General features: G+C 39.9%; 1 protein-coding gene across 1 annotated transcript in view; it reads left to right on the top strand.

Annotated features, from left to right (window-relative positions):
- The window catches only part of LOC131684826 (putative mediator of RNA polymerase II transcription subunit 26), a 160,951-nt gene extending 147,376 nt beyond the window's left edge, over positions 1 to 13,575 (top strand). Inside the window, exons 8-9 of the mRNA XM_058968016.1 lie at positions 12,315 to 12,391; positions 12,619 to 13,575. Coding sequence (XP_058823999.1) covers positions 12,315 to 12,391; positions 12,619 to 13,161 — 620 coding nt within the window. The 3' untranslated portion in view covers positions 13,162 to 13,575. The remainder of the gene's footprint in view (positions 1 to 12,314; positions 12,392 to 12,618) is intronic.
- The last annotated feature ends 1,335 nt before the right edge of the window (positions 13,576 to 14,910 follow it).

Genomic DNA, 14,910 nt, shown 5'->3' with positions numbered 1-14,910 from the left:
CAGCATACCCCAAACATCCGGACGAGTCGGTTCTAAATCAGTACCATGGTGGTGCCAAGAAGTGGAAACGGCGGTTAAGCAGCGGCGAAAACTCCTTAGAGCACTCAAGCGTAGTAAAGCGGCGGGCTTAAACACATCCGATATACTGAAAAAAATCAGGAAGTGAAGGCAGCAGCGAAGAAGGCAATTAAGAATGCCAAACGTCGATCGTGGGAAGAATTCGTTGGAAAAATCTCTCCAAGCAGCACTACGGCAATGTGGCGAACGGTAAATACTCTGCGGGGTAAGCGGCAACACAGCACAGCTGTCATTGAACGATCCGACGGTTACACTGACAAAGCGGAAGAAGTAGCAGAATAATTAGCTCAGCACTACAGTGAGATATCGGATACATTTAGCTATCCTCCACTGTTTCAAACGGCGAAGGAAAGAGCCGAACGAAAAGGCGTGAAAACTCTACCGGATACTGACGACGCTCATAACTTCGTTTTCACCCTAAACGAACTGATATGGACACTTGACAAAGGGCGTAGTGTCTCCATGGGACCAGACTCGGTAGGATATCCCATGCTTCGAAAACTCCCTCTATCCGTTAAAACTACGTTACTAGAACTGTTTAACAGAATCTGGCGCAGTGGCGATTTTTCAGCCAGTTGGCGAAGTGGGATTATAATTCCAGTCCCGAAAACGAAATCCTCCGAGTCCGGTCCTGCTGCGTTCCGACCCATCACACTAACCAACTGCATAGCGAAAGTGTTCGAGCGTATTGTGAATAGAAGACTGATCGCCAAGCTAGAATTAAACGGACGAAACGACAGAAGGCAACATTCTTTTAGATTTGGTCATGGCATCGATACGTATCTGGCGGAACTGGATCAGTCGTCGCCCAACAACGATGAACACTGCTTGATAGCGTCACTTGACCTTTCGAAAGCATACGACACCACATGGAGATTCGGTATCTTACGCAGCATCCGAAAATGGAAGATCGGTGGGCGGATGTTCAACATACTGAACAGTTTCCTTGCCAACAGAACATTCCGAGTAAATATTATTGACCAGGTAGCCATACCGAAAACGAGACTGCTGAAGATCGTTGGTGTCACCCTTGATCGTACGCTGACATTCAAGCAACATTTAAAGCTGGTAAAATCTACCTGCGATGCGAGACTGCGAATCATGAAAATGATCGGTGCTTAGATTCCACGCGGACAGCGAATCTCGATGCTCAACGTATGGGTTCTGCAATCATATCACGTCTTCTCTACGGTATTGTACTTATTAGTAGAGCAAACGATGCGGTCTTACAAACACTCGCACCTGTGTATAACCGGATGATCAGATTCGCCTCAGGCGCATTTGTAACCAGTCCGATTTCAGCGATTATGGCAGAAGCAGGTACTTTACCTTTCCTCCTTTTGACTCTCCAAGCTGTAGTTCGATCTGCGATTCGTATTCAGGAGAAAGACCACAGGAATATTGATCTCCCAGGTGTGCAAAGAGCATCCACTCGACTTATGGAAGTGACTGGAATGCAACTCCCAAGCATCGCTGTGCGGGTACGTCTCGCTAATCGTTTATGGCATGCACCCGTTGGTGGTATCAATTCAACTGTTGAGGAGTATCGCCTTGCAGTCTCCGATAACAGTTTCGATATCATCGTCTTCGTCGAAACGTGGTTAAACGATGACACGCTTTCCAGTCAGGTGTTCGGTACTGGATATGAGGTTTTTCGTTGCGATCGGAACCTTAGAAATAGCCGTAAATCTACTGGAGGTGGTGTATTAGTAGCAGTTCATCGCAGCTTGAAGGCACGAGTTGTTGAGAAAACTTGCTGGGATTGCCTCGAGCAGGTTTGGACGATAATCGAGCTTGGTGACCGTAAGTTATACTTGTGTGCGTTGTACGTCCCACCCGACCGAGTCCGTGACATCGAATATGTTGACGCACACTATAGCTCAGTTTTTACCATCCTCGAAGACGCTAAATCGGTTGATGAGATCATCATACTAGGAGATTTCAAACTCCCCAGCATTTCGTGGAAATCTTCCCGCAATGGATTTCTTTACCCGGACTCCGATCACTCCGTTCTTCACTCAGGGGCGGCGAGGCTTCTTGACAACTACAACTCAGCCACGTTACTACAAATTAATCCTATTGCCAACGAGAATAACCGCCACCTTGATCTTTGTTTTGTCAGCGATCAGGTTTTTGCTACATCAGTAGTGATGGCTCCCTCTCCTCTAGTGAAACCAGTAGCACATCACCCAACATTGATCGCCACGATCGATCACACCCTGGCGCACGATTACATTGTTCCTCCGGTCCTCGTCTTATACGACTTCCACAAAGCTGATCATCGCAGTATCGCAGACCTCGTCTCCACTCTCGATTGGCTAAATATTCTGGAACCCGAAGATGTTGATACCGCAGTTCAAACTTTTTCCAACGTTTTGGGTTATGTTATTGACAGACACGTCCCGAAGAAAGTTCATCATCAATAAACCGGCCCTCCTTGGCAAACGAGCACGATGCGACGACCAAGGATGCAAAATGCCTACCTTTTCTGCGGCTGTAATTTTTCTGCCTACGTTCTCATTTCTCTTTCGACGGTGCTGTCGTTCGCAAAGCAGTAACATGACAAAGAAATACTGCCCCCCGTACAGCCACCAGACGCGAGCGGTACAGCTTTTCTTTCCATATTTTACACTTTTCATTATTTTTAATCTATTCAATATTTTCAATCACAAACGTCGACAATAAATGCGGTTCGTTTACGCCACGACCGGCATCAACGCTTTCGTGTGCGGGCCTCTCCCTTTGACTACACAGAGAAAAGTGTACAAAGCGAGAGAACAAACTTTACTACGCCACACTCTCACCGAGCAGTCGGAGTACAGCAGATAAACAAAAATGTATTCTACTGCTCTACGGGAAAATGTACTCGGTTTGACTACCGTTCTGGCAAGAGCTGTAGTGATGCGTCGCTGTAGCGGGCTGTACGGCTGGTGCAAATGTAAATATACCGAAAAAAATGTAGTTTATCGATACCGTTGGCATCCCTGGTGAGGGTACACTCGAAAACGTCGGAGCCCAAACTATAACAACGGTGTTGACAGAATTGAGTCCGTGCAACGACGCTTTTTACGTTTTGCGCTTCGTAGGTTGCCGTGGAAAGATCCCATCCGTCTGCCAAGTTACGAAAACCGGTGCCAGCTGATTAGTTTGGAACGCCTGCTTGTTCGAAGGAATACAGCAAGGGCTTTGTTCGTTGCTGATACTTTGGGAGGTCATCTGGATTGCCCAGCCATCTTAGAACAAATATAAATGTCGCACCTCGAACAACGCGTAACAATCTTATGCTCAGATTGCCATTTCGACGCACTAATTATAGCATGCACGGAGCCATTACTGGTCTACAACGGATCTTCAACCGAGTCGCATCAGCTTTCGACTTTAATTTGTCTCGCCCAACTCTACGTCTACGATTTTCCAGAACCTTTAACGGACCCGTTAATTTCGGCTGATTCCTTCATTGCTGTTTTTTATATTTTTTTCACTGTATTATTATTTTTACGGTATTATTTTTATTTATTAAGTTTGTAACGATTTGACTGTTAGCCATAAGTTTAGCATTAAGACATCATTGGGGCTTTGAATTGCCTGTTGGTGTATATATGACAAATACAAATACAAATACAAGCACCCAAGCCACGAGTTGTGCGGGATGTTAAACGACAGGTGAAAGCAGGAGATCCCCAGGCAGTAGTACAACCTATCGTACAGGAGCTACTGGCCAATCGGTTCCATCGTGCCACGGTCATTTCCACTGATGGGTCTAAGTGTGACAATACTGTTGGAGCAGGAATATTCAGCTAAAATCATTAGCTATCGATAGGGCTCCCGTCGCACTGTAGTGTTTTTTCAGCAGAGGCGTACGCGATTAAATCGGCACTCAATATCGAATCGCAACCCTCAAACGAATTGATTATACTGTCTGACTCAGCAAGCTGTCTCTCGGCCATAGAGAGCGGAAAATCGCAACACCCGTGGATACAAGACATTGAAAGCCTGTTAGGAAATCACGCGATCCACTTCTGCTGGATTCCAGGCCACGCCGGCATCCACGGTAACGAAAGAGCAGATCGGCTTGCCGGTGAAGCTAGAAGCAACCCTCCACTCAATAAAAGCGAACACGAAATTATTGCGACACCGAAAATGTCATGCCAATTTTCTTATAATGTTTAAAATCAAACCAAAATTTTAGGGTAGTTTTATACATATATTTACTTCAAAAATCAAAAGAAAAGTTAATCGATGGAGCCTTGAGTGAAAAATTGAACGCATTTTCGCTTGATGCCCTCCATCAAAGTCTTTACAGTGTCATCCGGTACCAGTTTCTCAGTTTTTTTTTCCATTTTCTTAACATGTCCTTCTCATCTTTGACTATCTTCTTGCTCTTCCAAAGTTCCCGCTTCATCATTGTCCAGTACTGCTTCACCGGGCGCAGCTCCGGACAGTTTGGTGGATTCATGTCCTTTGGAACAAAATGGACAAAATTGGCCTCATGCCACTCCAGGACACTTTTAGAATAGTGGCATGATGCCAAATCTGGCCAAAATAGCGGAGCATCGTCGTGCTGCTGCAAGAACGGCAAAAGGCGCTTCTCGAGGCACTCAGATTTGTAGATTTCGCCATTTACTGTGCCCTTTGTCACGAAAGGCTCACTCCTCAGTCCGCAAGAGCAGATGGCCTGCCAAATGAGATATTTGGAGGCGAACTTCGTCATTTTCTTCTTCTTAAATTTATCGTCCACATAGAACTTGCTCTTGCCGGTGAAAAACTCCAACCCCGGAATTTGCTTAAAATCGGCTTTTATATACGTTTCGTCGTCCATCACACAGCAGCCATATTTTGTCAGCATCTTCTCGTAGAGCTTCCGTGCCCGAGTTTTAGCCGTCGATTGTTGCCGCTCATCGCGGTTTGGGAAGTTCTGTACCTTATGTGTATGTAGTCCAGCTCTCTTCTTTGCATTCTGGACGTAGCTCTGCGACATGCCGATCTTTTTAGCCAAATCACGGCTTGAGACGTTGGGATTTGCTTTAATCATCCGCTTCACCTTTCCCTCCGTCTTTTTGTTCTACGGTCCCCGTTTTCTTCCAGCTCCTTTGCCGTGGTCCGACGTCAACCGCTCCTGGAACTGCTTCAACACTCTGGAGACGGTTGAATGGTGAATGTTCAACATTTTTCCCAGCTGCCGGTGAGACAGGTCAGGAAATTCCAGGTGTTTGGAAAGAATTTGTTCTCTCGATTCGCGTTGGTTCACCTCAAATTTCGTTGAATCGAAAAACACGACTTCGAGTTTGACAGCATGTAAACAATACACATCAATGAGAAAGTGTGCAAAATTTGGTTGATTTTTACCCAATGGTAAAAAAGTTATGCCCTGTTGAATGTGTCGCAATAATTTCGTGTTCGCCCTTTACATCAAAACTTATTACAGAGTCGGAAAGTAGGCAAAATTTCACGAAAGATTCAATCAGCACAAACTGAATATACTAGAATTTGATAATTTGACTTTTATTGAAATACGTTGAAAGTTCTAATTTGTCACGCGTTGTAACGTCACGTTATATTATCGGTCATAAAACAATCCAATTCCAGTATATTCAGTTTATGTTTATTGAATCTTCAGTGAAATTTTGTCTACTTTGCGAATCTGTAATAAGTTTTGATGTAGGTGTTCATTTGATACAGTTGTAATATATTTGTCGAATGAAGATTCGTCAAATCGTTGTAACGTTACGAAAGAATGTGTCATTAGGGTCTTAAAAGTAATATACCCAAATATGGAAGGCGGAAATAACATACGAATATTCAAATTTTCAACTTTGCCGCAACGCTTGTTCTGTACACCCTGAGTGTACTAAAAACTTTCATTGTGTTTTTCTCCAAACCATATTTTTTTGCGGTGGCCGAAAATATAACACAAACAAATATTTTTTATCGTTCTGAAATTTTTAGAGTGTTGCTTTCTCCAGCGACGTACGAGGGTTTTTGTTTTTTATTGCCCTTTTTTAAAATAAGCAATTTTGTATCGATTTCTATGAAATGTTCAGCGTTGCCATTTTACGAAAGAATAGATTTTTGGCAGAGGACCTTTTCCAAAAGAACTAGTCTGTGAGAAAATGTGGTCCAGCTGTAATCTTGTGTTGAAAACACTTGACACTTTTAGTTTTTATGCATCAAAACTAGTATTATAACTCGCATTTTACGGGATCTCTATTCATCTTTACATTGCATCAAGTAAAATTTCAGAAATATTCCTATGTTTTCGTGCTCTACAGTGCACAGTGATCCAGAATGCAAATTTAGCAGGAATTTTGAGATTTTACTAAAACTAAACATCTTAGCCTTATTAAGTCTTTGAGGAAGTTTTCGTAGTTTATGAGCCCCTCTTTTTGTTAAAACAACAGTTAGGGTGGTTATAATTTTACTAGGATCAAAAAAAAATTAAAGGGTTGTGTACAGGACACGACCACGGTGACATTAAAAATATAGCTTTTTTATCTATCACACATATCGACACACGTTCTTGTTCACTCGCCTGTTTTCATATGTTACAATTTGCTATATACCCTCCCCATTAAAACATAATTTATTGAAGGTCTTTTAACGGTAATCTATTAATTAATCAAGTATCTCACTAGGTGATTGGCATTATTTGGCTGATCCATCTAGTAAAAATAGGCTGGTCTGTCCAGAAAATATATTCAAAAGAAAAGTTTCATATTGAGAGCTGTGATGAGGAAACCCACGCCCGCCAACGGAAATATACAGATTCTCCATAAAATATGAAATTTCATTTTCCATTTAAATTTTCAATAATGTACTAATGAACTTAAGTAAACAATCTTAAGTGTAAGTATTTCTTGATCGATTAGTGGTGGAAAAATGAAATTATTTGATAAATTACATTGTTATGCAACGTTCGCACTACCAGTTAAAACGGGTTTTTATGCTATCTTGGTGACATTTTTCTTGTTGCTAATTATTAAAACGTGTTATAACTCTGTAGTGTAAACATTGTATTATTAAACCAATTCTGCAGCGTTTTATGTTATATAGGTGTTTTATGTGGTAATAGGACTGACATAATTATATCTTCAGTACAGCGGTTTGTTTCATAGTTTAAAACAGATTTATTTTAAAATTTAAATTAGTATACCCAACCGTATTTGTTGTATACCTTAAAACGCAATTAGAACTGTGTTTTAAATACATAGGGTAGGACAGATATTCTGACTGGTTAAACTGGGAAAACAATTTTAAGTCCAGTAACGCTTAAGACATGGCTTGAATTTGAATCGAAAAAGAACACCCGCTTCAACTACTGCTGGGACGGTAAGTTCTGTTTTAAAATTTTCCGTTGTGTGCAGTACGAAACAAAAGTGTTTGAAATTAGAAAACAAAAACTTCTGCTGGGAATGTGATTGTTTCCGATGCAATAACACTCAGATTTTTCACGCAGGGGATACAGGCCGTGCAAATGAAAACCGCGTAAATTTAAAAAAAAACGCGTTGATGAAAACCGCGTAAATTTCAAAATCCGCGTAAAAAACCTGAGTGTACTCTCCTATATAAAATACTACGCTGCTGAACAGTGCAATAACTACAGAAGCACGTTGTCAGATGCCTTACTGATAAAAAACATATAACCGAAATATGAAACATGAAAACCAATTGGCTCTTTACCCTACGCAGCTACAAAGCGCCGTAAACATGGATTAACAAGTTACAACGCACACGCATGCATAAAAATAAATATATTTTTTTCAAACGCAACATTCTTAAGCAGCACACACCGTATTGAATTAAATCCAAACCACCCCGCCCACCCACTTTGCAAATCATTCTGTGACACCATGCTGGTACCCGACAAATCCGCACACGGCCACCGCTGCCGAAAATGCATAGCGTCTACCGCTTATTGTAGTGCCCAGACGCTGCAGCCATGATCTTACCCGTTCGACATAAGAACAAACACTGATTCAAACGGGTACGCGTCACCTCTATTTATAAACTAACCGTATATGGTTTAGTCACTTAGGTGCGAGTGTGTGCAAATGCCAACGTTACCGAAAATCGATAGCGCTTATTGCATCGCCCGGAGACGACGTTGCTCGTGTGGGATAAGAGCAACAACTGATTTATACGGACATGCGTTGCTTCTATTTATGACTTTTCGTGTTTCATTGAGCAACTAAGCTGCCCTCTTTTGACGGCTGTGTCTGAGAAATCTGCCTCACGAATGGTATTTTTCCCGTTTTTTGTGAACTTTTTAATTTTACCAATTTCCAAAAGTCTACTTTTATTGGGGAGATATTAAATTATTACCAATATTTAAGTTAGGTGTTTCTGAATCGGTTGGTGTATGAATGATTAAAATCCATCTAGTAATATCGGAGTTATAAGCGTGCAAACCTTACATAGTTTCGTTACATGGGAGATAGTTTAGATTTTAGAATGACACCTAGCCCCAGATAGTGGAGTAAGACATTTTTAATGTCAATAACTTTTTAATCATTCTAGCTTGAGCCAAACGACATTCAGAGAAGTTGTAGAACGACAAATTTTGGAAAAATTTGCTGAAGACATGTAAGCTCTATCTGTCATACTTTTTATTTTACAACAAATTTAAAGTCGGAGCTTAGGGTGTTTCTTCGAAATACAGTTTTATTCCAATAACTTTTGCTGTTTTCATTTAAAACTGAAGTAGTCTTCAGACAACTTTAAGATTGTTTCAAGGCGAATAATTTGTTTCATGACACCATATATATAGCTATTTCCGTTGAAAAGTTATGAGCACTTTCTCGCCAAAAATGGGGTTGTTTGGAATAACAATATCATTCATTTGGGGCAAATAAAAGATAATTCTTTTTTAACTATAAATAAGGTAATGATTAGAGTTATAATTGAACAAAAAATGGCGAAAACGATATTTTTTAAAATTTTATAAAATTGATTTAAAAAAATGTTGTTTTTTGAAATTTTAAGAGCTTATATCTTCTGAACAATAAAAGCTAGACTTTTGATGTATTAGAAGAAAATGTTCGTCTTCAAAAATTCTGAAAAACATCAGAAGGATAGGTTGGGAAAAAAATGAAAACTGAAAAAGTTATATTAAAAATTTGGTTTTTCATGAATTGACTCTTTGTAATATGTTTAAATTACTTTCACGGTGAACAATATAAAAAATGTAGTTTCGTTTTCATGGTAAAATGTTGCACTTTACAAAACTTTTCTATTATTTTTAATAGTGGATAGGGTGTTTCTATTTTTTTAAAATCAGGAAATTAACTTTTTAATGGTTCGAGATAAAGTTTCGCTCTCTTCCAGAAAATTCAAGAAAATGAAATTTTCAATAACTTTGTCGAAGACACTGAAACTCTATGTCGTGTACTTTTCATTTTACAAGAAATTGACCAAAAAAAATTCAGGGAGTTTCTTAAAAAATGGTTTGCTTTGTATAACTTTTGCAGTTTTGATTTTTCATTAAGATCGCTTTAGAAATACTTTCAGATATTTTGAAGGAGAACAATTTTTCTTAATATATTGAACCTCTAGCTTCGCTCGTTAGAAAGTTATATATACTTTTTACTAAAAATAAACTATTTTTTGAGTAAATATTGCAAAATATAAAAAAATATCGTATTTGCCATTTTTTGGTGACCTATACTACAAAGCATACTATTTCATATGAAAGCAACAGTATTTAATGTTCAGTGCCCGAATCGAAGATAATTCTATTTGAAAAAGTTATATTTTTTATATAAAAATTCTTATAACTTTAAAACGAAAACCTATTTTAATCCACCTAGCGGTGCAATTGTGCCTTTCTCAATCATGAATCACGAGAATGTGTGCGTTGGTTATATTCATTAAAAGCTTTTAAATGCATATATTACATTTTATTATTATACATCACATGACAACTATATACAGGAAAATAAATCATTATTCGAGTTCTAAAATTTTGAAAAAGAAAAAACAGCCACGGTAATATTGAACTGAAAAAAGATGTAAAATCGGCAAAGTCCCAAAAAGTCGATTTTTATAAAAGAAAATTTTTTCGAGATAACATAAAATCTCGACGTTTCATGCATTTTAAAGATGTTTGGCATCAAAAATACGAATTCGATTTCTGAAATTTCATGAGTTCCGGCTTATATGGGAATTTCATATGTGACCGGACGGTTTAGTCTATATTTCCGGAACCATATAAGCGATCCGTACGAAATTTTATAGACATCTATGGGGATATTATAGCTATCATTTGGGACTAAGTTTGTGGAAATCGGCCCAACCATTTCCGGGAAACTGATGTGAGTTCGTAAATTTTGAAAGATGGCCGCTTTTCCCGGGCATTTCCGGAACCGTCTATGGTGGTCAATGTAGTCAACGAAAGTTTGGTTGGCCGTCGGTGACCTAGAACAGCAAATTTAAGTTGTTTGAGAGACATTTTAGCGAAATTTTTACCTTTTTTGCTTTCATCGGAGTATCGGTTTGAATCATAATTTGCTATGTGATCGCACGCCACAACCTGTAACTCCGGAACCGGATGTCGGATCGGGATGAAATAAAATAGCCATTTACGGGGACGCAATACCTTTCATTTGAGGCCAAGTTTAGTCGAATCGGTCTAGCCATCTCCGAGAAACCGATGTGACTGTTATTCTGAATTTAGATACTTCCGCCGGGGCTTCCGGAACCGAGGATGGTGGCCAATGTGGCCAAATAGACTTTGAATGGATGTTAGTGACCTAGTACTACAAATCGAAGCAGTTGTGGTCATATTTTGGAAAATTTTTCACCTTTATACATTCATTGCAGAATTTATTAAAATCGACATTTTCTGCGTGTTCGTACTTATCACCCTGTAATTCCGGATTCTTTGACACGGCTCAATACCTTAGCACAACTGAGCCGTGGATCTTTTAAGTTTCTGCAGTAAGTAAAAATTAAATAAATACTAAGAATGTCTCTCTGCCAGATCCTGTTGGCGCAGCTTGCTGCTGCGTGTTGAGATTCTTTTCCTTGGCGGGGAAGCCGCTTGGGTGTCATTCAGTCTGCCTTCTCTCACTTTCTCGTTCCCGTCCATGTTATCATCGGTACTGCTTTCTTGCTGGTCACGATCAGAGTTTCTGTTTTGTTTATTGTTCTCACGGGTCGCTGTTGTAAAACCGTCTTCATCGGTATTTGCTTCTTTATTGGCGATGCTAGTTGTTGATTTGAGAGCGGTTATCGTGCGCGTTGTACCTGCATTATTGGTTAATTGTATCGTCGTTTTGATTTATCTGTGAGTGTCGGTGGCTGCTTGTTAGAGTTGGCTGTAGTAGATGAGTTTTGTCCAGTTGCTTCAGGGCCTGTTTTCCCGTAATGGGACGTATGGTTACAGAATTGGCATGTTGGAGTCTGCCCGGAACATGTGATTAGCGTTGTTTGCTTATAGATTACGCCTTCATTCGGTGATTTGCAATCGAGAATCATGTAGGAAGGTATCGGTTTAGTCACTTGCATGCTAACAATACGAGCGCAGTTGGGAATGCCGGTGAAAAGATTTCTCCAAGTGTCACCCGCAATTCGTCACTTCTACATATTGCGACATAATTCGTTTGATATAATGTTCACCAGTGCGCGGGGCCAAACCATAGATACGCACGTCCACATGAAATTCAGCACGTTACAAAAGGACTGCATATTTTTTTGTCTCCAAAAATGGAAACAAAGCATCAAGCATTTTTTATAAATGTCAGAGGTGTTGCCAACAGTCTGCCCTTTCATGCCACGTTTTCTATTTTGCAAGATCCACCTACTTCAAAGCGATAAAAAAATAAAACTGAAAACACCACCAACTAGCCCCTGTCACCCCTATACTATTCCTGTGAGCATTCTAGGATTTAATTATATTCAAAAGATTTGTTTAATTAGGCATGCAACTTTCCGGTGTAAATCCGCTGCATATTCACGCGAATAACTTCAATAAATCGCTCAACCATCCAATAAACAAGCAGCCCGAAATTAATCCCGCAGCGAATGAATACTAATTGCATCATGAACGGCATTTTTTCGCGAATGCACCGCATGATAATTGTGGAATTTGTCCAGTGGATTATTTCAGCCAACAAGCGCACATTAGTGTTTAAATTAGATCGCTCACTGTTTGTCCCGGCCTTCCCCGCTGCCACCATCATTACTGATAATAATTCAAATTAAACAACTTTTTATCTTATTCGTTTATTTTTCGATTACAGCGGCATATCAAGTTCCGCTGGCCGCAAAACAAATTGTGTCCACCGTCGCGGCCCCCACCATTGCCACTCCATCCCACGTAAGTACGGAATTTTAATAAACCTCTACAATAAGTGGAAATCATCCAAACAGAGCTGGATCTAAACTAACAAATTATTTGAATTATTCGCAATAGACTTGATGGTATTTGAACAGTACTGCAATCGATGCGGACTGAATTGAATTTTAATCATATTTTCCCCCTGTTGAATTGTTATTCATATGCACGATTTATTATCACTCGAACCCTCTCCATGCCGTTCACAGATTAAACAACTGATCCCCCTGACGACAGCTTCCACAACGCACCACCACGGTAAGGGCGTCAGTTACGCCACGTTCACGCAGCAGGTGAATCCGGCCGTATTGTCCCAGTTGCAAACCAACACTCCCTACTACAACACCGCAGCTTCGTCCACAAACTATCAGCAACACCACCAACAACAACAACAACAACTACAACATCACCAGCAACAACCAATTCATCACTACCAACAGCCACGCTTCCAGATTTACTCCACCGTGGCGACTCCCGTTCAGAAACCTGGAATCCTCTACGCAGCCCCTTACGCCCAACCATCGATTCCGGCTGCCATTTACGCCACCTCCGGAACACCCCTGCAATACCATCAGCAACAACAACAGCAACAGCAGCAAATACAACAACAACAGCAACAACAGTCCCAGCAGTCTATCCACTATGGTCCTCAACTGTACCAACAGCAGCAACAGTCTTTCGCACCGTTGGCCAAAATCACCTACACTCCGGGTGCAGCTTCTCTGCAGAAAGGATTCTATCCCATCCAGTGATGCAACGATGCATTGCAGGAATGTTGTTATACCCTTGTCTCAAATTGCCCCGCTGTGGTGATTGGCCATCGATCGGTATAGATTTTACCCTGCCCTGACCGTATAATGGAAAGAGGGCTAACAAAAATAGTACTCCCCGTGTGGATTGGTTTTAATATTTATTGGTTAGGAATTACTCGTTAGTTTTGTTACGTTTGACAAATAGGTTGTAACTGTAGTTGACTGAAAAATAAAATGATGAAAATGATGGTTCGTTGTTGCTTTTGGTTCGCTGTGAGAATGTCGGTGTTTGGTTATATAGTGAGTTCAGAATCAAACATAATAGTAAAGGTTATATAAAAATGTCGTTTATTTTTAACATTATTATTTTTTTTCTTTCAGCCCAACGCAATGCATCAAAATGAGTCATTCGGTTTCTTTTCGTTATTCTCCAAACTCTATCCCGAATGTACGAATATCACTACTAAATACTAATATACTCGTAATCGTATTCCTAGTCCACTTATTATTATCCAAAGTTAAATTATTGTTTTTATTCCAATTCGCATGCCATCATCCCCTTTCCTCTTATTTATTTTTGCTATTCCTTCGGCCCGAACTCCTCTATTTAAAAAAGAAATAGTAATTACTAGTAAAATTCTTGTTCATATAATTATTTGGAATTTCAAATGCCTATTCCTCTTCACGCTTTTCTTAATTTCAAGAACTAGTGAAATTGAAATTGTAAATGAACGTGGAAAAACTTTTGATGAACCCCCGCTAAAAGCTCATTATTAGCAACATTCCAACTATCTTCAGTAATTTCACTTCTTTTAGTTTTTCTTAATTTTTGAAAATATATATTAAAATTTATTTTTTCCATTTTTCGACTTGTGGACTTAGAACTTTGTCCTTTTGGTTTTGGACTTTTGACTTTGCACTTTGGATTTTGAACTTTTGACATTGAACATTGGACATTGGACATTGGGCATTGGACATTGGACATTGGACATTGGACATTGGACATTGGACATTGGACATTGGACATTGGACATTGGACATTGGACATTGGACATTGGACATTGGACATTGGACATTGGACATTGGACATTGGACATTGGACATTGGACATTGGACATTGGACATTGGACATTGGACATTGGACATTGGACATTGGACATTGGACATTGGACATTGGACATTGGACATTGGACATTGGACATTGGACATTGGACATTGGACATTGGACATTGGACATTGGACATTGGACATTGGACATTGGACATTGGACATTGGACATTGGACATTGGACATTGGACATTGGACATTGGACATTGGACATTGGACATTGGACATTGGACATTGGACATTGGACATTGGACATTGGACATTGGACATTGGACATTGGACATTGGACATTGGACATTGGACATTGGACATTGGACATTGGACATTGGACATTGGACATTGGACATTGGACATTGGACATTGGACATTGGACATTGGACATTGGACATTGGACATTGGACATTGGACATTGTACATTGGACATTGGACATTGGACATTGAACTTTGGACATTGGACATTGGACATTGGACATTGGAAATTGGACTTTGGACACTGAGCTTTAGACTTTTGGAGAATTGGATATTAGGACTTTGGAATTTGGAATACTGAATTTGGACTTTTAACTCTGAACTTTGAACATTGGACTTTGGACTTTGGACCTAGGACTTTGGACTTTGGACTTTGGACCTAGGACTTTGGAC

The sequence above is a fragment of the Topomyia yanbarensis genome, chromosome 2, assembly GCF_030247195.1.
Source record: "Topomyia yanbarensis strain Yona2022 chromosome 2, ASM3024719v1, whole genome shotgun sequence".
Lineage (NCBI taxonomy): Eukaryota > Metazoa > Arthropoda > Insecta > Diptera > Culicidae > Topomyia > Topomyia yanbarensis.
Note: the sequence above shows the minus strand (reverse complement) of the source record. Positions and strands in the feature narration are given on the sequence as shown.